Genomic DNA, 24,628 nt, shown 5'->3' on the forward strand with positions numbered 1-24,628 from the left:
ATCCATTCCCTGTTCTGTTCCACAACGTCTCAGTTCTCCATTGCTGAACTGAAAGGCACATGCCCTCCCATTTTGAAAGGCAAACATATATGTGCTTCCTTGCAAGTGAATCATATCCCAAATCCATCTCAGTTGCACTTGAACAGTTTATATTTACTGAAGATTTGGTCTTGAGTGTTGAGAAGAGAACATAYGGAGTGGTGCATTCTAGTAGATTAGATATTAAGTTTGCATGTGTTACAGAAGTTTTTTGTAGTCCCAAGTGCCTTACTGTACATTTGTTTTAAATGAAAAAACAGATTTACCAAAAAAAATTAAAAGCACGTCTAGCCTCATATTGTGGCCAATGGTAGATGCCATAGGAAAAATATAAGGGCAGGGCAACTATGCAGCAGTGCTTGCCCAGAATACTCTTCCAGTTTCCATGAATTTGTGGCTTACATCTCCAGAGCTAATTGTGATGACTTTGTATTGAATAACTTTAAATGAGTTTTTCTGCTATGGATTTGTCCAGTTCCTTTGAACACATGCAAGTCATTTACCATCCACAGTACTGTGGGGCAAGAAGCTCTCCTGTGGGAACATCATGAGATTGTATGGAATAATGTTAGAAAAAGGACCTGCTCCTAACTGTCTCTCACTCTTTAAAATTTGAGTTGAAGTAAACTGTTCGCTACTCAGGTGCACTTCTATTTTGAGAGACTTTTCTAGAGAGATTTTTCATGAGGCATTTAAGCCAAATAACTATGTCTGATGGCTTTATAACTGGCAAACCATGTTAGTGTGTTTTGCTGCTATGAATTATAAGAAAATAATCTTAGTTTTTCACTAAGTAGCTTCTAGATTTATGAAGGCAGTCTAAATTTGGTGGTTTGCCTATTCTTAAATGTTTGCTTTATGAGTAAACTTGCTTCTAAAACCTGACCTGTGTATAGTACAGTCATAGCACATTTGTCTTCTGGACTCTGGTCTTGCTAGAGAAGTCCAGCTCAAGCTCCTTTCTATGCTCAGCAGAGCCAAAGGATCTAATTTCAAGATGACTCATCTCTTCACAGGGTTAGGTGGACCACATGTGCTCTTTCTTCCTGTATGCTTTGGTGTGATAACAACCTACCTGCTTTGGTCAATAGAAATTATTTAGCTCTTTCTTAACAGAACAAAGAAATATAATTTTTAATCTGTTTGTGAAAGAAACGTCACATAAGTCAATGTTCCTAAACCCTCTGAAGTGTTRTAAGGTTTAAGGATGCAAGAAGTCATTATTGTTCACGCTATATAGTCCACTATAATGCAATTTTACTTCTAGGTTTCAGAGAGATTAAGAATTGCAGGGTTAGGAACATTTTCTATAAAGTCTATGTGTTATTCTTCTTCTGTTGGAGGATCAGATTTTGTCAGCTGCTATGATGATAAAATCAGTGCCAAATCTTTGACATTGCTGGATGAGGAAAAGAATTTGGGACATAACCTCTTCTAGCATACCTTTGGCTTTCAGGATATGAGATTTCCAGCAACTAACAGACTTTGGTGGGCCACAGGCTACTCCCTGAACCTGAAATCACTGAAGGTGTCCTTATAAACCTCCACTTTATGTGATATTGAAAGAGCCATACTTCAAATACTCAAATTTCTATCCCTGTATTATCTGAGTACCCATCGTTAAGATTGTATAGCCCTCACTGAGACTGTGTGAACAGAGTGCACATTAAGCAGATTATACGTATGAAGTTATATAATTACATTTCAGTGTCCTGTTCCTCCACCCCCGCCATGCTCTTATTGTTTCAGGATGAAAGGAATAAGAAAGTATTTCTGGTTCTTTTTGCTTTAAGACCATATGGAAAGCAGTTATCTCCGGCTTGGTTGAGATAGCACAGATAAGTCAAATACAAAGCATGCATTTTTAATGGAAGAAAGAATCACAAATGCCTTTAGCAGAAAAGCCTCCTTCCTTAGCTCTGTTTTACATACTTTTGGAACAACTTTCAGATTCCTGTGTGTGAATTTTACTGATTTTTGACTTTAATCTGACAGTTCGTGTGGGAGATTATCAGAACATTTGTTTTCAAAACTAATGTTATACTCATATGGTCTGTTTGCATATAATCCTCCTTCAGTAGGACGAACACTTCTTGGCACATACTAACACCAGTTATCTCAGGAACTAATTCTTCCTGTGCTATTGTTGTCATATACATTATGAGCATTTTGCAGCATTTACAACGCTCCATATTTTCCAAGGGGCTGAAGGCAAAGTCCTCCAAATAAAGTGCAGCAGCACCATTTCATGGTTCAGGGGAACATTCAAAATCGTGGAGCCTGCTAACGTTCAAGCAGATCTGGGATGGGGAGAGCTCTCACAATTTCTCCTTCTACCTCATGCAGACTTGCAGAGATCATTAAGAGGTTTGTGGTGGTTTTGCAGTTCCTAGACAAGAGTCTTAAAATACTCACGTTCCCTACCTTTCACTACTGGAAAGCTTTGTGAGTATTTTTTGCCTGTACTTCTTCTTTTCCACCCTCTCCAAAGCAAATTCTGTTCAGAGCTACATGTTTTGGACAGCTGCAATGAATCTAAATTTTCTTTTTCTCTTTATTATCATTATTTTTACTATTATTTAAAAAGTTTGCAAAATAGTAATACAGCTATTTTTCTTCCTTGCCTGCTCTCTAAAAGAAAGCAACTTTTAAAGCAGAACAGCAGAGAGAAGATAGACTTGAGTTAGTGTGTAGAAGATCAGAAATCTGAAGAAAGATAGTGCTATTTCTTGTAAAGGATAATGGGAAAGAAGCCAGAAGTGTAATGAAAAAAGTTGAGCCAAAAAGTAGGAATAGACAGAAATAAGACAAGTAGGTAATGGCCTCCAGAAGGGAGAAGAAATAAAAAAAAAAGAAAAGAAAGAAAGAAAAAGAAAAAAGTGTCATACTGCAGAGAGAGCCAAGTCTACATTTCCCACAGACAGAGAAACCATTAAACACAAAGGCGTTATTTAGCAGTTGCAACAAGGAACTGTAATCCTAACTGGAGCCACTAGGAGATGCAAGTTGCTCAGTGTCTGTTAGTGTTGGGAAAGACAAAACATCAAGGAGAGCATCTCCAGTCGATGCAACGGTTCCTAGGTAGGGACAATCTCTCCTTTTAATTATATGTTTACTGATGTGTCTCTCCATTGGCCAAAATGCCTAAGTCTGCGTGTTTGATTACTGGTGAAGAAAAAAAAGGRGGGATATTTTAATACCCTAAATTCTTCCAAATAGCTGTGCTGTGTAGGTAGGTAAAGACAAAAAGCTAGGATTTAGAGTTGTTTAGGAATCTATAATACTGTTAACTGGAAAAAGCCAATTTGTCTAAGCTGAAATCCTTTATGAAAACAGCCTGCAGCATCAAAATCTTGTTGTGGCGGAGGTTAAATCAGAGATACGACCCATAATACGTAGATTTTTTGGCACTCAAGAAACAAGAATTTATGAATTTAATTTGAAAATGACACTTTTAAAACAATAAATTTAATAATAATTACATAAGGTGAAAATCAAGTGTTTAAAAGGTTTTCAAAATTCAGTATTTGATTTTTTTTTCCTTCCTCCCCAGATTATAAGCATGCAAGAGGGGTTACTTTTCTTCTTTTATTTCTCACAGGTGGAGTCAGGGCACCTTTTTGGTATCTCAGATTTTCTTTGGATGACAGACTCATATCTTTTTGTTTTTAATTGGACCACTTAAAAGTAACAGTTTAACTGTCTTTGGACTGTCTTTCTGTCCTTAATCAGAGGTTGTTAGTCCCACTTGCTGTTCCCTGATGCCCACAAGGCAGTCCATAAAAATCAGTGAATTTACAATAGCTACTATTCCTGACCCTGTAGGCATAACTGTCATAGGAGGATATATCTTGTGGATGACTAGTAACCTTGACGTAAACAGTAGTTTCAGGAGTGGGCCCTTAGTGCTGTGTCTTCAACTCCTCATGGAAAGCAGAAAGTCAGTATCTCAAAGTACTTCCCTTAATCATCAAAACGAAAAAGAAAATGGACTATAAATGTGTTCTGTAGGGAGTATAAGACTTGTGATTCTGCTGCACTCAGTCTGCTGGGTATTTATAGATACTAGTGTGCTGTACTATGTGTGGCTAACAAGATCAAAGGAGGCATATCTGTAAGTGGTTAGTTTAATGACAAAAAAGCCTAAGCTAATCTACCCACAACTAAGATAAGTACAATTTTCTATCTCATCACAAGGGCATGTATCACTGTGCTGTACTTACAATCTGAGTCACGAATAATGGAGCAATAGTACAAAAACGAATCAGACATAGCAGGCTGCTTTAGATATCTTTTCGTATGGTCACTGGCTTCTGTTTGTGTTTTGAAAACTTCCACAGACCCAGGGAGTTGATTGCTGGTAGATATCAAAGGTGTACAAGGAATTGGATTGCCAGCTACAAAACTGTGCCAGTGCTTGACCAAYGTTTTCAACCAGAGAATAATCAAGTGATTGTACATGTATTTCTGCATGCTTTGCTGAATATGCCATGGCTAAAATGCCACAGAAAGTAGTTATGAGCTCTCTTTTCCTCTTCACCATGTTTGTGTTAGGAGGAAATTGGTGGGTCCTCTCTTCTTAGGCAGGGAGATTGAGATTGTACCCTTCTAGAACCGTCCTCAGAGTTTATTCTGATTTGCTTTTGGTTTATAGAGGAGAGGGAATTGATCCTGAAAAGCAAGCCTCCATTCCAATGAAGATATGGGAGGAGGAAAGACTAGCTAGCTTGGTTGTGCTCCCTGTCTGAGGAGGCCAGTCCATCTCTCTGAGGAGGATAACCTCCCCTTTTCGCAATTTTGTTTGCTGTCAGATGACTCTTTTTCAGTTGGTTAGCCAAGGTGGTCTCTCAAACACCTCACCTAGCTCTGGTTTGAGCTGGGAAGTTATGTTCAGCTGAGAGCTGAAGCTGGTGGGAGACAAGGCGTAGCCATAAGCACATTGGGAGCTGGTAGCACGTCCTGTCGAGGCAACTCCCCTCTGCCCCTGAAGCTGGCCGTGGCAGGTGCCTTGCCAGCAGCTGCAGATGCACTCAGCATCAGCAGGACATAACATCTGATAGCAGCAGGGTTGAGGAAGGGAAGGCATTGGAAGATGGCTGAGACAAGGGTAAAGTCCAGAAGCATGGGCTGAGTCATACAAGAAAGAGAAACGGCACTTTTCAAAGCAAATGGTAGGTAGAAACTGCCAAGGAAGGAAAGAGGCAGTGGGGATGGAGTCAGCTAGAATGGATTCAAAAATCAAGAGGAAAAGACAAAAAGTGAATTAGAGAAGTGACAGCTTTTAGAGGAGAATCATCTTAAGGTGCTTTAGGTAACTTTTTTTATTTGAATGCATTTAAAACTCAGCATTCATCACTTCAAGCTCTAGCAGTTGTCTCTTTTTCTCAAATAGGTGGCATTCAGCTGAATCTGTCATGGTCAAAGATGTGTGATCTCCCTGTTTTATAAGACAGGGACTCAGTATCTGCTGTTTACAACTGAGTTACCACTGCTGTCATAATACCCAAGAGAATGAGAATATTCTCTTTTTTACTTATCTGCCATTGCTGATATCAAGGTATTCTCTGAGCATCCTGCTGTGAAGATACCAAAAATAGCAACTTCTATTTTCCAATGCTGTTAKAAGACTACCTTTTCTTACTTGGAAAGAAGTTCAGATTACATCGTCCCTTCCAAAACTGATGAGATTTTACATCATTTTCCGATCAGTATTAATTAATCTGATTTTTTCTTGTGTTTCCCTGCAGAGATAGTTTTGCTTTACTCACAGTGTGCATTTTCTATGTGTCATCTTCCCACAGTTTTGCAGTAGTCTATCCTTGAACCAACAATCTTTTGTATTATAGGGAGGTCATCTTCAGCGCAAATATGCAGTTTAACTGTTTCCCGTTTGAAATTACTGCTTAATTCCCAGAATATTTTTCAGACTCCAGAGAGCTACTGCAGCTTCTTAGTATGGCTAATGTAAATCTCAGTAGATGCTGTCATTTTATCTTCATCTTTTAGCATCAGACTAGTTTGGTATGGATAGCTTATTTGCAGGTGCTGCACCGTGCTTCCTTTACACAAACTGGTCTCTATATCCTTCGTTTGAGTTTTCTTCAAGATGCCTTTGCTATATTGATTTCTTCAGTTCAGCTCCACATGGTTATGAGTTGTTTTATGAAAKCAGAAATAGGCCATTGCCATTGGCTTCTGGAACAGGAGATTTGTGTAGAATTACTATTCTTGTAACACCTGCTTTCTCTGTGTGGGTTTATTAACAGCAGTCAAACCATGCATCAAGTTATCAATTTTAGCCTTTTGATGCTCCATAAAATTCACCTCCTGTTTTTTGCTTTGTGGGATTTTTTTTTGTCAGGTGTAATACGAGCTCTTACATACAGCTCCAGTTTCTCACTAGGTGCAGGATGCTTTTAGACTAAACCATAAATCAAGTCATTTTTTTCCCTGGGCATTTTTGCTGTCTTTTACAGGTATTTTAGTTATTGTTACGTTAAACTAAAGGGATCCTGAGAATAAGTATTAAATTAAAGCTGGAATGATCTTAAAGTTACATTTTCATGYAAGTTTTCTACCATACTGTACAATATTTGACAAAGTTTGACTAGTGAAATATATGAACACAATTTCATTTCTAAAACCTCATTTTGAAGCCAGTGTAGCAGTCCATCTAATGTGCCTCAGCTGCTAAGGGTACATTTCCCCAAGACTTGTTATTTGGAAGCTGGTAGCTGCTGCGTGGGTTTTCTTTTTTTCTTTTTCTTTTTTCTTTTTTCTTTTTTCTTTTTTTTTTTTTTNCCGGGGTGCGGGAAAGGGATCTTCACTATGTGACCAAATCCCAAGTTCCTATGCCTCACTGGGATCCTGGGAACAATGTTTGCATAAAGTGAAGAGATGCAAGAGCTCTCTTGTTGTTTGAGTGGAACAGATTTCTCCTAAGACGTCCTTCCAAGAGGAAGGGTGATGAGCATTGGGTGAGTTAGTGATGGACAGTTTTTGCCTAATCATATTAGGAAAGGTGTGTAGCCTGCTTAAGTCACATTCTCTGTTGTCTGGCACAATGATTTCTCATTACTTAGGGACCTGGGCATGACAGCTGAAAAAGAAATGAGGGACTTGGTCAGACTCTACACACACAAGAGGCTTGTCTGCTATTTTCCTTCAGCTCCCTTACCCATACTTGGTTTTCCTGCACCCCTCATGCTACCCCAGCTGATAGTCACCTGCAGAAGAGCAGTGGACTTGAGTGCAGGCACTCCCCACTCTGCAGAGAAGAGCATTTCACAGCATGGCAGGGACGCTGTTGTGTTCTCCCACTCCCTTTTCACCTCAGCTCGGAGGCTCCCTCAGCTCTCATAAATGGTCTGAGCCACATAAGGACTCTCCTGCCCTCCCAGCCATGGCAGCAGAGCAGAGTGCTCCCAGCCCAGACATCTCCCCTGTGCTCACAGACACTGCAGAAACGCAGTCCCTGGGATCAGGCAGCTGCCCTAGAGCTCAGAAATGGTCCCTTGGGGAAGGACAGCACCTTAGAAGCCACCCAGTTTGCTCTATGTGCTCTACCTACTCAACCAGGTTTGGCTGAACCTATGACAATGTCCATGTCTTCCTGTGAGATCTTCAAAAGTTCACAGTTACTTGAGGTGCATTCAAACTTTCTTCTGCATATGTCTCATTAGGAAGTACATGTTTTGAAACTTAATGACGTCCTCATGGAGAGAGCTGTAGCATAACCCATTTTCAGCATGTGGAGTCCTCGGTAAAAACTGTCCTGATCCCATACAATATTCATTGCTCTCTGGCTTAAGTTGGGCCTGAGGGAGGCTGCTGTTTTTCATGAGGTGCTCAGCACCTCACAGGACTGTGCTCTTTAATTCCATCATATGATTGTAAGTGAAAAGGATAAGTGGGTGGGACTGTCTTCTCCCTCCATCTCTCACATCCTATGATTTTTACACTGGTATTTTTAGCACCAGATTTGCCTTTGCTATAGTAATGCTCCTGAGCCGTTCACCTCCCTGTATAGCAGCTAATCAGTGCCAAAGTGTTTTTTCTCCTTCCCTGACCTTATAGAGGAAGAAAACAGGCATGTTTGTTTAAACTCTTGCCTTTTTCCATCCTTATTTATAGCATAAATCATAAAAATTATTTACAGCCAATCCAGGATTAGACTTTTATGTGTTGCTAATGGTTTGCAAATAGTTTAAAGTCAATAAGTCTGAGGATCTATTTTTAACTTTTTCAACATGCGTGTTCATAGTCAGTAGGAAAGATCGGATTTTCATGAATTATAATTTCAACATGGCTCAGTTTACTTGTACCTTAGCCATGTTACAAAACCCCAGCTGGTTTAAAACCAGGCATTAAAGGTAATCTCACACAGGTACAAATAGTCACAGAACGAAAATAGAAGCTTACGTTGTAAGAGGTTTATCGTAGTCATTTAAGCGCGGTATTTGTCTGAATTCTGGTCGTGAGCAAGCCTCTGAACCTGAGAGATACAAACCCAGGAAAAAAAAAAGAGACATTTGCTGTGTAATAATATGGGTGCCAATGAATCATTACCAGGTGATGGCCCTGCCCCAGAGATGCACCATTATTACAGCAAATTTATGAGAGAATGCCCATCCGGGCAACTTAGTCTGCACGAATTCAAGAAACTTCTGGGTCTGCAAGGGCTGGATCCACAGGGAGATTTATACATTAAACGAGTGTTTGATATCTTTGATCTGAACCAGGTAAACCTTCTTTTCTTTATTTCTTTAATCTCATACTGTGATTTTGTTTGCGAGTTGCAGCCTGCAGGCTCTTCTTTGGGCTCTGCTCACCAAACTGCTGCTGGGGAGAGATTTGCAATTACAGTGCACTAGAGGTAAAGATGTGGGGCTGGACTTTGAGTGCTTTGAGTAGGACTCTTAGAAGTAGCTTCATTTAAAGAAGCTACTTTTGTCAAATGAGATGCAAATTGCAGTTCACTGTTTATTCTTCTATCCTTTGCTTATCTCCATTGTATGTGGGCGAATCAAAATATTGGTATGCTCAAGTACAAAATTAATGAGTAAGTTTTCACGGGAACATTAGATAGAGAGGGAAATACGGCCTCCACTCAACCGATGAGGAAGCGCAGCACAGAGAAACAGATTTGCCCAAAGTGCTTTACTCAATCTGTGGCACAGAGGAAGTGTAATTAGGATGCAGAGATAACACCCAGTGCCCAAATTACAAGACCATCGAGATTACTGAATGAAGAGGTAAAGCAGCTTCTCTGGGCTACATTTCTAATTTAGTCTCCCTGCTCCTGCAGTAGCTGCTTGTGATTGCAGTCAGCTGTCCATGCTGTAGCTGGCTCCCAAACAGACAAGGTATTTTCTGCATTTGTATAAAGGCTGAAGCTGTAGCCGTATGCTCCTTGTGTGTGGCACCTTTCATTGGGTGACTTCAGACCATGGGGTTCTGGAGGAAGAGGGGAAAGATGTCAGAGGATCAAAGGACTGACAGACTGGCAGGCAAGTGAGGTGTTTTCTAGGTCTCTTTTGAGCATTGCCTTAAAATTTTAGGTCCTAGAGCCAGGCAAGTTGAGCCCTCCTTTTACTGCAACACCAGCGTGCCCCTGGACACTGGCTACCAGCATGTCCTCCACACACTTGTCAGCCTTGCAGCTTCTGAGTTAATCTAAAAGTGGRGAGAGAGGAATAAAGGCAGGTTCAGAAAGAGCATTTGCTCACTTTTAGCCAGTGAGGCAGCAGCCAGGTGCACTTAAACAAAATGGCCATTTTGCCAATAGTCACTTCTCTCTCTAGCATTTCCAAGTTGTGTCGCTGACTGTTTAATACCCGGCTCTGCAGACTGTCATCAGTCACATAGATGAAGCTGTTGAGTTGGTGGATAACAAAGTAACTTTTTCCATAAGAATTAATATGAGAGGGCAGGTGCATGTAGATAGTTAAGAAATACGTCCACTTTAATCACAGAGGGACAGATAGCAGAAGGAGCTGCAGTGGGATGGCCAGCTGCAGGACACTGGCTTTTCAGGAGGGATTGCCATCCTGACAGAGCTCAGCTGCTTCATCTGTAAGACCAAACTCCTCTTTTTTACTGAGAGCACTCTTGCTAGCTCTTTGTCGTTGCTTTTACCCCTATCTTCCTCAGATGAGCCAAGATCAGTCAAGGGTGAAAGGTGGGAAAATGGGCTAATGGTCAGGAATTCAGTGTCATAGAAAAATTGCTTTTCTACCCAGCTGGGTTATTGCAAGCTGCGGACTTTGGGATGGCCATCACTCCACCAGCAAGGGCTGCCTATGTCCCACAACAGCACCTCGCCATCCTCCAAACAGGGATGGGGCCAGTCACCTCCACTGCCAAGGTCTTTTGCAAACTATCAAATACTTGGCCATTAAGCAGAGACTGTGATCCTTGAACATCTTTTGGAGGGCCTTAACATAGCCCCTCTTCCAATCCCAACATATACTCTTTCTGGGACCTAGGTATTTCTCACCTAGGTCTGCTGAAAGTTTCGGTGCTCTGTATCTGTGTAACTTGGAGCTGAGCTGTGGTTACAGCAGGTAGATCTTGGAAACATCGAGCTTCCTGCAGCAGAATGGAAAATTCAGCTATGGTCATAGGCAGAACTTAAGCAAAGTCATAGTTTGTAGATTAGCTTCCTAGTAAAAAAAACAAAAACAAAAACAAAAACAAAAAAATAAAGAAAAGAAGAGGCACCCAAGTTCAGAAATGTATGCTGGTCTCTAAGTCTCTAAGCATTTGCAAAGGTTATGTCAGATACTGAGAGGATCAACTAAGCTAGGGAAAGACATCAGGCAAACAGAACCAAACCTGGTACATTTTTAGGCCAGCATAGATTTTTACCCAAAATAAAAATGGAAAAGAACACTTTAAGATACACGATTTGCATCCTGAATTGGCGCCAGTTTTTTGTAGAGATTTACAGATTTGTTGTGTTTGAGTTTCTATTAAGTATAATGATTGCATTTCTTTTACCATACAGCCTTGATTATTTTGTTTCTTTTTCTAACATTGTTAACAGTACTCTGTTTTTGTAAGTTTAATTATATTGCTTTTCCTTTATTCCTTTTTTTTTATTATTATTATTTAATAATCCCTATTTTTTAAGGCACACTTTTAGAAAAAACAGACACCAATCAAACACTTTTCAAGTACATGTTTCTAATGCCTTTTATATGAGAAGCTGGGAATAAAGTGGCTATAGACTAGCCTCTCAGGGCAGGAGAAACAAATGCTGTGTTACCGATGAAGTAAAATAAGGGGATCTCCTCTTTCTGTACATTTACTTTTTGACCAGTACCCTTTCTACAGCTTTTTCTTCTCTCTGGGGATTTTGGCTGAAATACAGGCTCTAGTCTTGAGAAGTGCTATTAGTTAAGTACTTGTAGCTAAGTACATACATGAAGAGTGGTCAGCAGATGGCTGACTGGGAGTATCACACTGTGTGATCTTAATAGCAGTTACGATTGTGCAAGTACGGGGTCGTCAGCCTTCCGTGACACTGTGCAGAACACGCAGGCACTCTGCCTTGTTAAATAGATGATAACTTTTCATCTGCAAGCCACAAAAGTTAATGGAAGTACATGATTGCCTGTATAACCCACGTGAATTTGGAAATAATTTGGTCATCTGGGCTCTTGCTTACATTCAGTTTCCCTCTGTGTTACAGATATTTCACAGATTTGTAGGCCAAAGTTTGATTTCTTTTGCTTTTTTGCTCTTCTCTGGTTGCTACTTTCTAAATAAGGGGTCATYAGCACAGTGAGCAGTGGAATCTCTAAAACTTTTCGATATTTTTCTTTTTCTTAATGGTACCTTTTATACGGAAATCTTGTTTGGCTTGATGGCTGGCAACTTGAACCTTCTCCTATCCTTCCCCCAGCTGACTGTTTTATAGACATATGTATTCGTGGGTAGACAATATCAGGGTTTAAGAGCATGGTTTTTTTTCAGTTTAATTTTTTTATAACTTCTATTGCTGTCACTTAAAAGCAAGAGGAATGGTTGACAGTTGATCTAAATCTAAAGAAATTAATTTTGGAAAACTTAAGTTATTTAATCAGGCCCTCTGCTCTCAGCATATTTTGTTCTCACGTAGGCTTCTGTTTTCTCATGAACAGACATCTGCTCAGAAAGCTGTGTTAAAATGTTAGGCCTCAGGTTAATCTACAATACTAATTATAGAAGCTTAATGCTTCCTGAGTTAAATCAAGGCCACTGATGCTCAGAGGCAGTCTATCATAGAGTAAGATGATAAGACACTCTTAAAAGGTACATAGGCTTTTTCCTCTATTTTTTAAAAACAGCTAGTTTGAAAATCTCTCCCAGGTAAAGTGAGGATTCTTAACCTCACCAGAAGCTAATGGGACTTATATAGAAAAACCTACAATAGTGGATTGCATTTCACCTCCTTGTTAACCTTTTGCTTCCATTTGAGGTCTGTTACAGATATCTTTCCTTTACCTTTAAAAAGGATTAAATAAACTTCCACAAAAAAAAAAAAATACTGTCAGTAATCCGGCAGTGGTGAAAAAGGATTGTGGCAGTGCGGCAGGATTTCCCCATTTGTGACTGACTGAAARCCTCAGCAAAGCTTGTTACACTCAAGTCATCCATCCAAGTACCAACAGGAATTCCAACTGCAAGCCAACCTTTAGAGGTGCCTGGATTTCTTCAGGTTGGAGATAATAAAGTAGCTCAGCTGGTGGAAACGGCTCTGCTCAGCAGGCATATGACATGGAGGGGAACATCCCCACAGCACGACTCAGGGTCATGAAGAGATACTCACGATTCCTCTGGTCTCGGCAGCAGCCAAACCAGGTCAGCTCAGAGCATTGCCTTAACTCACTGTGCTGCAAGGGCAGCGCCACCCTGGCCACCTGGCTTCAGGGCCTCAGTCATCTCGCATGTTTGGGTATGGTAAATCACTGCGCTGCATGGGTGCTAAGGCCCAACTCAAACGGGGGCACCTGTTCAATGGATGAAAGCTGTTTCCAGTCAGTACCCGCTTCTCTTGGGGTGTGGTGATACGTCCTAATTCTCCTTTATGGACTCCTATGTCCTATGTCCTAATTCTCTTTTAGAAAAGCTTTCTTCTCAGGAAAGTACCTCAAAAAAGCTAATCATTGCTTGTGTGTGTGTGTGTGTTTGTGCAGACTGCATCTTCCAAAGGCAAGTCAAAGGCATGAAGTATGCAGTATGTTTTCCAAATTTCTTAAACAAAGAAAAGTTAAACAAAGGTGCTAAGTCAAAGCTTTTCATCCCTTCCTTGATCTCTGTGGAAAGTTTTGCTAATAAGTAAATAAATAAATAAGTAATTGTGCTATTGAGTTTGAAAGTTGTTCATCATTGTTAGCTCCACTGAAAAAGAAAAATGCTGAACATTCAGAACTGTAAGTGCACAGTAAACTTTTCCTGAGTTATCACTAGGAGTGCGGGAGTTAGCATTTAAGCAACCATTTTACTCACAACTCCTACATTAATACTAGCAAGCATTATTTATACAAGGGGAATGGCAACCTAAGAAATGGTGGGTTTATCTTTTGTCACAGCTTTCCATGGAAAGTCTTCAAAAATAATGCTCTCATTAAAATACAAGTGCAGTAGAGATCATTTTTAAGAGATTCCTTTTATTAGATTGTTTTAGGGGAAAGTGATTTCAGTCTTCTCCACTCTTCAGCTATTTGTAACACAACAGTGAGAACACTCCAACCAAATACAACAGTTCAGCAAATAAAAGTACACTGACCTCCTCCGCTTTTTTATTCCTTCTGCATCTCAGTCCATATTACTGCCATGCAGCCCTTGTTCATGCAGCTTGCAGAAGAATTTCAGAGATGAAAAAGTTATGTTTACCTAAAATAATTAAGTGCTTAGCAAATATGATGATGTATATTTGTTCTTCTATGCAAATATATAATATGTATTTCTGGCAGATTTTTATATCATTCAAGAGTGAGGTTACACCAGTGCTAAAAGGGAGAGCATTTCTAGAAAAAGAATGCCTAGTATACCAAAAATACCTTGGTAGAGTTAGCTGTTCTTAAATAGAACTAAGGAAGAAAAATCCTACAGCTAACATTGCTACTAATTCACACTTTTATTCTAAAAAATCAAAAACCTAGATCATGACACTCTAACAGTTTATTTCTGTTTATTGTAGCTAGAAAATATATGCTGAAATCTTCTTAAAACTAACTAAATCTGGTGCTTTCCGTTACTGAGATGTATTGTGACATTGAAAGTCATCTGAAAGACTTCGGTCATTTAATCAGTGTATTATCATCCACCTTCAGGAGGTTGCAGTTAGGCTTGCCACTGCTAAATGTAATGACTKAATAATGCAAAGATTGATTGATTGGGTTCTTGTGACCTAAGAAAAACAAAATTCACAGCTATTTAATATGTGAAACAATGTACTGAAAATGTGATGCTGCCACGGTAGCTCTCTTATTGCTTATTTTGGCATTAATTTTTGAAATTAGCCAAAGGAATAAGTATCTGTCACTTTGTAAGAAAATTGGATTTTAAAAGGTTGGATAAACTGTGAAAAGTAAAGAAGATTAATAGGATTTTGGTATGTAGCACTGGAGGAAAATTATGCAAGTCCAAGGGATTTTCTGCTAGGTCTTTATAAAGCACTGGCTAGTCTCAGTGGAGAACAGTATTTKTCACTACACTTCTTGAGTAGAGCAAGTTGGTAGATGCAGAAAAATGGACACTCTGCAGCAAATGTTTAAGAAATCTGCAGATGAGGAACATCATCTAATTGATGTCAGTCTTTGGTCATCTTTCTAGCTTGTAGTTTTTCTTTTAGTATTTAAAGTAGCTCTGTGATAAACTAGCATTGCAGATTAGACTATAAAAATAGTTTTAAAAACAATCCATTTAGAAATCTTAGGATGAAAGCTCAAACAGGCTGCTGGATGTAGAATAAAGTAAGCAAAAACGGGCTACTTAAATAGAAGTTAACTGTGTGGAGAAATAACTGTGTAGGAATGTAATCTAAACTTCAAATTACGTCTTTTTGTTCTTCTGAAGAGTAGTTTCCCTTCACGCCTTGTACTTTACATGATGCTGACAGGTGAAGTGTTGGAAAGCAGATCACTATTCCCTTTTCTCCTTATCCCTCTTTCTCCCCCACTGTGCTTCTGGGTCTTTATAGTTTTGATTTTCAGGAAGACTTATCACCTGATTCTGTGGTCTGACTGCAAATAGATGTTATCCTCTCTTGCTGTAACAACATGAAAAGGATTTAGCTGTGTATCTCTTTGAGGGTATTGTAGTAGTAGGACATACTCATCATTTCACCATGAAATTTTCTATAAAATCAGTGGTTGTGCCTCATATTCCACCCCCAAAACATACAAATACTCACAAAAATGATTCAATATTGTTCATAGATGTTCTTCTTTTTCTCTCAACTGATGAGTTGCAAGAAATGGAAGAATATTATTTCCACTGACATGAGCCCACAGTTCTAAATTTTTGCTAAAAATTCTACTCAAGACATTATTTTGTTCAAGACTGGCATGGCTCATGGCATGGCCCCATGATGGCAGCCTTCCATGTTCTAATGAAGGCATAGTAAGCACTTCAGAGCAAATAAATTGACTGCTAGTGAGCAATACTTCAAACACTACCTAGGACCTAAAAATTAAGGGTTTCCTCCTCCTATGGGGTGAGTTAGAATGGTTCAGGGCATCTTTGCTGTCTCTCTTTCTCTGGAAACTCTTTTTGCTCTCCTGTTGGCACTTTCTTTCTCAGATCATCTTGCACTGACATGTGCTCAGGACTGGGATTAGCTGCTGTGATATGAACTGGCAGGCTGCCTGAGAAACTGCCAGAGCTGTTGGCCCCTCCTTTACACCTTTGGTGGTATTACCAGCTTTGGCACTGTTAGCACCGGGTGCAAYAGGTAACAGTTGGCCAAAGCAAGTAGAAAGAGAGAGGATGATAATTCCAGGAATATCTTTCCAGGCTTTTCCAAACAACTTTCCTTTTTTGTATCCTAAGTAAGTCTTCAAACAGTTGGGCAAAGGTAAGCCCAGTTGCATGTATAATTTTSAGGATGTCTTCAGGCTGGAATGACTCTCTGGGCAAGTATGCTTCTCCTAGCTTACTCTAGCCAGTGAGCTTAAGCAAAGCAGCGAGATTGCAGCAGCAGCATGTACACTAGAAACCAGGCTATGGCACCAAGAGCCATGTACTGCAGTTGGCAAGACACGCTAGGTTTTATGCTATTCCTTCTGCACTTCTTCAGTTACTTGTGTTGACCCAGGACACACAGAGAGCACATGCTATCACCTTGCCCAGAGAAGTATCACTCTTGTCTTCCTGGTTTTGAAGCCCTTTTCACTCTCACCGTCAGCCCTCATTAAGTCTATACACAGGGAAGTATTCATAACACATCCTTTTCTTCTTCTGACAGTCGTACCATTGCAGAGCCAGCAATAAAAGCGTGTTTGTCAGAAAATTAAACAGCTTCTAAACTGAGAGCTAGGTGAAAATAAGAATAGAGATATCTCTYAGCCAGAAATAACACTTCTGCCAGAATTCACAAGCACTTATTTTTTGAAACACTGTGGGTTTTTTTAATTGTCATGTATATGTACATGTCCTTTCCCCATTACTTTTGGACACAATCCAACAAATGCAACAAAACCAGACCATTTGCTTCTCCTTAATCTGGAGTAATGTTGCATAAAATTATCTCAAATATAAAGTAACCAGCCTGATTGCTGTAAATAAGAAAGATGGTAAATTATGGTATAGCTATATTATTTTTGGCAGTGTGTTTAAGTGCCTTTTAAATGTACTGTACCTTTATAAAAATATTCCATAGAAGTAACAGAAAATAACTTTTGTTCTATGAATATTTAATCTCGTTCCATGAAACACTACTCTACTAATGTATAGAATGTTTTAAAAAATGTCTTTGTTCTACTTCTTTTTTTAATCCAATTTTATGTATTCATTCCAGAAAGGCTGTAGGAATCTAWTACTTTGCAAAGACTTTCCCACAATGGCAGGTGCAATTTCAGTCTTTTGTTTTCTAACGGTATGGCAGAGGGCTTGCCACTGTGATAGTACTAACTTGCACTATCACACTGTGTCATTACCAGCTAAAAACCTATTTTAACCTTATCATAAAATCATCACTGCTGGGGTGCCCCAAGGCATGCCCCTGTCCCATGGAGGAGAGGCTGCCTTAGGGTCTGTGCACAGCACGGGCATGATGGGCGATGGCTGCCCCGGGCAGTGGGTATATTGTGCTGCTGAGCGCACACTCACCAAGGCATCGTGTTTCCCTTGCACTTACTCAGTGACCAATCTTACACATCAAATCGAAGCAATGACATTTTTTCAGCACAGGGTAGAGGATTTTTTCTTTGAAAATTTCATTTAAGTAAAAACCAGTATGTACTCTGCAGCTTTCACTGAACTTTAAAAATGCTTGGAGTACATGACTACAACTACCAGCTAATGCTGTAATTTCGTCACATTGTGTGAACAGGCAATGAASATTAACACTGTACAATTAAGCATAATTAATTTTAAATATTATTTTTTGCTAAATCGTAATATAGCTAAAGAAGAAAGTAATTTTAGTTGGAAACAGCTAAGGAATCTGTTTATTTACTGAAAATTTATGTATTTTTAAAAAATGCACCTATCACCTTGAGAATTTTTTTTATTTATTGCTATACTCATTCAGAGAGCAGTTAAAGGCCACACCTGCCTTATATTTTCTTCTGTTCCTCTTTTATCACTCAAGTGTTACTTTGATATGTCCAAAAGTATGCAATTGTGAATAATACATYTGCTGGTGATAACAGAAAATGAACCAAACTTGGGAAATGAAAAGAATTGCATAGAAATGCAACAGAAATTGAACATCTGTTTTAACTAATTTAGTCACAAAGTTATGTAGTGACGCTAAATTTGTAACTGCTTTCCTGTGACAAGACATGATCTATCACCTTCTGTTTTTTATGGAAATAAAGATGTCAGTGTCTACTAGGTAAAGAAATGAGTGTACAAATATCTTCACTTCTTGCAGTCCTTTATCTGAGACGATCTAGTGAAAAGCTAATATAGAGTAGTTGAAGGAATGATAGCAAATGTGTTTAACTTTTGGGAGGATTCTTGTATACATCCCTTGAGACACTGATTTATAACACACAAGCTAAGAACACCTAGGACAATCACCCAAATAGACCATCTTTGCCACTAGAGGACATGTTTCTCTTTAAAGCAGTTCTTCTATAGCCTTATCTTGATTCCTTCTTAGGTTTGTCAGGCAAGAAAAATCTGCTTGAATATTCAGCACAAAAAGTCTTGCTGAAAAAATATAAGGCTATGTGGTCATGGCTACAGTTTTTAGTTTTCTTTCTCTTACCAACTGCTTTGTTTTAAAGGAGAAAGAGGCTCCAAAAAGCACAGGGAAAGGCTCCTAACTAAAGACTGAAAAAACAAAAAAAAAAAAAAAAAAAAAACAAACACCAAAAAAAAAAAACTTTGCCATGCAGGAGATGATGGCAGGCAACAGGGTCCTTGAGAGATGTTTGCCTTCTCTACAGTGGTCTTGGGCACTACTATGCCATGCAGCAGGCTAGGCACAGCTTCCAGCCCAATATTTTGTCTGCCTTCTTTTCCAGTAATCTTGRAAGAAAATGGTGAGTGATGGCAAGGCGGTGGTGGTGAAAATGAGCTGTTAACCTCTGTCCCCTCCCAATATAAATGCCAGCTTTGGTTAGGTAGGGCACTGGCATTCCACATGACMACAGACTGCACAGGTTCTGGAGTTCTCCTTAAAGTCCACAACTCTAATATCAGATTTGAGGGATGTGTCAAAGTGAGAGAGTCACACATAGCTCTGTGTTCATGAATGTGGATACAGCCTCTGTGGAAAAGCTAAAAGTCTTCAGAAGTAAATAGAAAGCAGAGAAATGCAGGAAGATGAGATGGAGTAAAATGCATCCTCCGTTGGTTTGCCCAGGTGGAGAAAGCAGTGATATTCAAAGTGGGGGCTGGATAGAAAGACAGAAGCTTGTAGGATCAGCTATAAATTGCACACAGTTCTTGTGAGCTGCTGTAATCTGCTATTTGACTTGAGCCAACATTATAACCTCTTCCTTCTGCTTTATAAGGCTTAAGTCGTATTTTAAAAGCCTAGGGGCGAGGAGAGAAGATGACTTAATGTTCCAAGCCTTAGGTCTGAAATACCTAGACTGTCTATATTTGCATACTCGTTAATCCTGGTAAGGTTTGCTGAGCTATTTATTCTCCTGGTGCCAGGTTGAGTTCTGTGCAGTTTAGAGACATTTCAGGAGCAAATGTAAAACACAGACACTGCTTTTTTTGCATAGACCCTCAATAAAAGTCCACRGTACTCCTAGTAAGACCACGAGTTCACCACTCTTAAGGTTTTGAATTGGCCCAAAATCCAATTTTGAACTRGTTTAAGAAATTGGCCCTGTCCATACGCATAGCTGTTGCACTTTGCAGTAGATGGCTGGCTCTATCACGGCTATCTCAGTGATGCTGCATTGACACTGCTACGAAGTTGTATTCAGGTCAGAGCTGYGCAGCTACAAAGCAGCGCTCTGATCGTTCTGGCTGAGCCTTGACTTACAGCACTTTTTGAGGTCAGTTGTGCATTCACAGCTTTTCAATCTTTTTTTTTTTTTTTAATCTGTATTCGAATAGTTTGAAGTTGAAAAGAGTTTTCTAAGGACCCATAAAGATTAKCAATACTATTCTAGGTACCAAAGGATAATGTCCTTCTTATGCTTCCAAGACTGGCGTATTAATCACTATTGCATAATACTAYAGCTCCTTCACCTGCTTTTCCTTCACGGGCTACAGATCTCTGTCCTCACTACATAACAGGAGCAGCCTCCAGCAATTGCATATAACCTGATACTCCGAAGCAGTAACATCTCATAAAAGGATAAAATTAAATTACCCTGTTCTCAGGAGATCCAATAACTAATGTGCAGTCTCCTTTATATGTACTGCTTTGCCCTTGCCCAGCTGCACGGACATCTCCATGTATCYGACACAAAAGCAGATGGCACTTGGCAATCTACTTCTTTGTAGGCTGGTTTTCTGACTAGTTACATACAATCATGTAGAGATGCTTCARATAATTTAGTTTTCAGAAGATAAATCCTCAAACTTCACCACCRTTCTTTTCACTGAGGTGTACCATTCTGGTTAGCTCAACCTAGGCTCAACCTAGGCGGAAGTGAATAGAGTCTTTTTGGCCCATGTTGTTTAAAACCAGTTTAGTTGCAAGCTCTCCACTTTAATCTCTTCCTTTCAAAGCAGACTTTCACAGTTCCAGCTCAATTTAGCCCATCAAATATGAGAAAGGTGAACTCAGACTCTCAAGCCTTCAGCTTTAATATTTCTTTCTCCAGTCCTARTGTTACTGAATTTCTTTTGACTGATTGAGAGCTGAGCAGTGGGAAATGTCTCACAATTTTAGGAGCTTTTGCTAGCAGAAGTGAGGGTTGATAGAAGAGTGAGACCACTGACCACCTCTTTTGCCTACATTGAAACCTGTTCTGAATTCAGTCCAATGCTTACAGGTCATGATGTGCTAAAAGAAAAAGGGACAAATTCTGCTCAGTGTAATCTGTGAGATTAAGAACTCACAAATGTACAATGCACACCTGACACAACTTTATGCCTGTAGTTAGCTTAGAAAGTTCAAATGTACCACTTCCAAAGCTTTTCACCTCAATGTAAGGGTCTGTCTGGAGTCAGAGTTCTGCATTGCTGCCATGTACAGCGACGTCTGTGATAAATTTCAGTGCAAAAACCTGCAAAAGCACATCCCCCTCCACGAAAATAGCTTGTTTAAGAATGGCATGGTGAAGAGTGTTTTAGGGGTGTACTATTTCTTTTCCTTGGGTTTGCTTTCCTTCTGCAGCTACACAGTCTACAGTCTCACTTTTAGTCCAGCAAGAGTTAAAGGTAACAGTAGGCCTGTTAGCTCTTCTTCCTAGATGTGTACATGTTTCTACAACCATGATGAGAGTAGCATTAGCAATGCCAAGCACAGCAGATACCAAGTGTTGTGCTGGCTCCAAAAAGGGCAGAGATGGAAGAGCTTGTCTTTTCTTCAGGAGCAAAAGGAGATGGGGCCAGAGAGGGAGYCAAAAACAAGACTACAACAGGAGTCCGAAGTCTACCCAGGAGACAGRGCTAGAGCAAAGCCCTAGCAGATGTCTGAGGGGTCCATCCAGGAGACACGTTAGCTAGAGCACAGACCTGAGGTCTATCCAGGAGACACRCCAGAGAGAGGACTGAGACAAGGTCATCTTGAACATAGCTCAGACAAGGACTGAGGACCTCATCCTGAGCTTAAATGGGCTCCTGGGCCCATGACAGGGTGTGGATGCAGGCCCCCAGTGAGGCTGGTCAGGACTATTAAGGCCTGTGAGTGCCATCAAGTCCCTGGCAATTAGTTTTATATAATCAGCAAGTTCTCCATCCAGTTCTGGAGTCTTCTTTTACATTTGTCTTGTTAATCAAACTGTCAGTTTCCAGGGACTTAAAATACACTTTTGTCAGTAAAAAACAAAATAAAAACAAGTTACAAATAGAAAGTATCAAAGGAAACACAGCTGTACACAACTGTAATGTAAGCTGATATGTCCTTGTGCTTCTAGTCTATCTAATCAAGCTATTAGAGACCAAAAACCACAAAATCTTTTAATTAAATCAACTAAGCTAAGCTGTAAGTCCAGAGAGGTCAAGGAGGGCCAAAATTATGTGTTTGGCCCTTAGGGACATGTGAAAGGAGTTTTGAATAATTTCTGGTTATTCTCAGGGCCAGTTCCTTGCATCACGAAACCTTCTGATTGCACTGCTGTTTGCCAGAAAGGCTGCCAATCTCAGCAGATGCAGAAAAGCAACCAGCTTTGCCTCCCTAAACAGCAGCCCCTGAGGACTGTTTTAGGAGATTTCCTTTCTCTTTTTCATTATACCTAGAGAACGTGTCTTGTAACCTTTTCCCAGTTGTATGGGTGGAGGAAAAGCACACTCATTTTCCTTTGGGACTCTTGTGGGATTCCACCATAACGGGCTGCAGCTGAGGAAGGGAGAGGCGAACTCCATACAGGCATGGAAAATGAGCCTAAATAAACACAAACTGCATCGTAAATTACACAAATCTGTCCTGTGTYCTAAGCTGTCAGATAAGCAAGTTTCACCACCATAAACTGCATTTAACAACCATATTGCAAACTAGCCTTTTGGAATAACTGCGTAAAACACTGCAAGTGAATTCTTTTTATCTTCTGTCACTGGTGATCAGCTCTGCTTATTACTTTTTATGGCAGCCCTTTGCTTGTAACTGACTGACTTCCTAATGGGCAGTAGATAACTTTGTCCACTGTCCAGCGTGAAGTTTTACAGAGTCTGGAGACACACAAGGACCTATCTACAGACTTGTCTTGTGAAAGGTTATAGAGCAGCAGATGGGTAAATCAGCACTGTAGGATTTTCTTAATAACATCATAATGTAATAACTCCTCAGTATCACAGAACCACAGGATGAGCATCACATGTTACTGTTATGAACGTTTTCATCATTTAACGCACTCTTCTGAAGCGCCTGGATGCTACCATAACAAATAGTATTTCCCTTTATCTGAGAAAGCTCTGGATATGTGTAACAACATTACTACAGCCTTCTGCATCAAATAAAAGTTTTCTATCTATAATACACGTTTTTAGGTTATGACAGGAAAAAAAAAAACAGCATTATTTTCTACCGACCCTCTGCAACACATTTGGTTCCATATTGCATAGAAACACTGAGAAAGCAGACATGATTTTTTTTATTTCCAGTGCATCGACTACTGAGGTTAACATGGTTGATGGTCATTGCATGTCTGAAGAGCGTGGCTGGGACTTTATGAGCAACTGCAGTTTTTCTCACGTGTGTTTCAGACRTGTTTTTTCTACCTTGGCCTGCCTCCCTTTCTCCTTGGGACAGGCCAAAAGATTTATCAGAGTAGCCTTCCATATGCCCATCAGGTTAAGCTGATGGTTTCACTTTCCGAAGAGCAACAAAAGTGACACCAAAACATAGGAAGCAAGCAAACATAATACTGCTCTTCAAAATCCAAGGAAAAATATATGGGAGAAAGGAGAAAATGAGTCTGGTCACGAACATCCAGTAAGCCTAAAATTTCTGGTTTCAATAAACAGTATGAGCTTCAATAAAGAAGCAGCAGTACGTCAACTGGATCTGACCATGTTCTTAACAGATCTATAAAATGAGAGGATGGGAATATAACCTGTACTTTCCATTACATATTTGATGTTTCTTGAAATTCAAGAAATTGGAAAATTCAAAAATTGAAATTCAAGCTAGTATGCCAAAAGAAGCAAAGCTTTCAATATGGGGCTTAATCTTGTCAGAAAACTTTACAAAATTACTGCCAAATTTCATTTAATTCTGAACAGTAGCTGAAGAGTGCTGTCTTTGCTGGATTTGCAGTTGGAGGAAATCCAGTGATCACAGTAGAACCTATGCAGAGAGTCTTTGAGCAATGGTCATCCTACACATGTTCTGCATGGACAATTTCTGCATGCATATTGAATCCGGTGTGTTTGACACATTGGATTTACCTCTTATGTGACACTCTGGCAAACAGCATTGCACCGTAGGGCTTCTGCATTCTGGTAAAGGACATGGCAAACCTAGCCAAAGAGCACTAAACAGGCATCAAACACTGCAAGTATGGCAATGAGTAAATCACACCTTTACAAGACTTGTTTTCCTTTAGTCTAGTGGAATCTGGGTGATAGACTAAAATGTGATTGCAAAACCTCAAAAATGCAAGATCTATGTGGATGTATGAYGGTAAAAAACACACTAACGCTACTAGATACTCATCCCATCTTCTCTTAATCACAGACCATCTGAAACTGATAACAGTCTTTCCAAGGTTTTCCAAGGGACTGGATTCTGGCCAATGTAACGATCACAAGATTAAATTTACCAGCTGTGAATTCTTTTTATATGTGAATGAGAAACATTCAGAGCATGTACTGCCAAATTCAACAACTGTTTCTTCCATTTTCAACACATTTTTACAGAAACAGAGGAAYTGTCATACTCTCGACCACTCGACCATTAAGTTCTATCCTTGACAGGTTTTTGTCGGGTGCTTCAGGGAAAGAAGAAAAAATAGGGGATTAAATCAACCTGAAATGCTCTATCCTTATGAATATCCTCCAATCCTCAGTATTTAGAGACTGATTTATGACTTGAAGGTTTTATACCTCTTCCAAAATGTGTCAATTGGAGAGACCAGATATTGATATGGATAAACCACGACATCTGGAGATCATTCCAGGTTGTTGGTTACCATGTASAATACTTGCTACATGATCTCTCAGACGAGCAACACCTGGAGCAGCTCTATTGCACTGGAAACCATCTGCATTTCTACACAGTACCTATCCATATGAACATAAGCAGCACTACTGTAGAAATGTCATTAGTACCAAACTGGGTATCCCAGAACTCCCTCTT

The 24,628-nt window shown here is 39.8% G+C and overlaps 1 protein-coding gene across 2 annotated transcripts in view; it reads left to right on the top strand.

Annotated features, from left to right (window-relative positions):
• GUCA1C (guanylate cyclase activator 1C) overlaps positions 1–24,628 on the top strand; it is a 35,880-nt gene that overhangs the window by 4,836 nt on the left and 6,416 nt on the right. Inside the window, exon 1 of one of the 2 annotated variants that reach the window (XM_085318873.1) lies at positions 8,586–8,780. The exons of the other annotated variant lie outside the window; for it this stretch is intronic. Coding sequence (XP_085174999.1) covers positions 8,586–8,780 — 195 coding nt within the window. Of the gene's footprint in view, positions 1–8,585; positions 8,781–24,628 lie in introns of those variants that run through there. 2 annotated transcript variants of the gene reach the window in all.

This window comes from Rhea americana, unplaced genomic scaffold, assembly GCF_003343005.1.
Source record: "Rhea americana isolate MKP2758 unplaced genomic scaffold, rheAme1 scaffold_118, whole genome shotgun sequence".
Taxonomy (NCBI): domain Eukaryota; kingdom Metazoa; phylum Chordata; class Aves; order Rheiformes; family Rheidae; genus Rhea; species Rhea americana.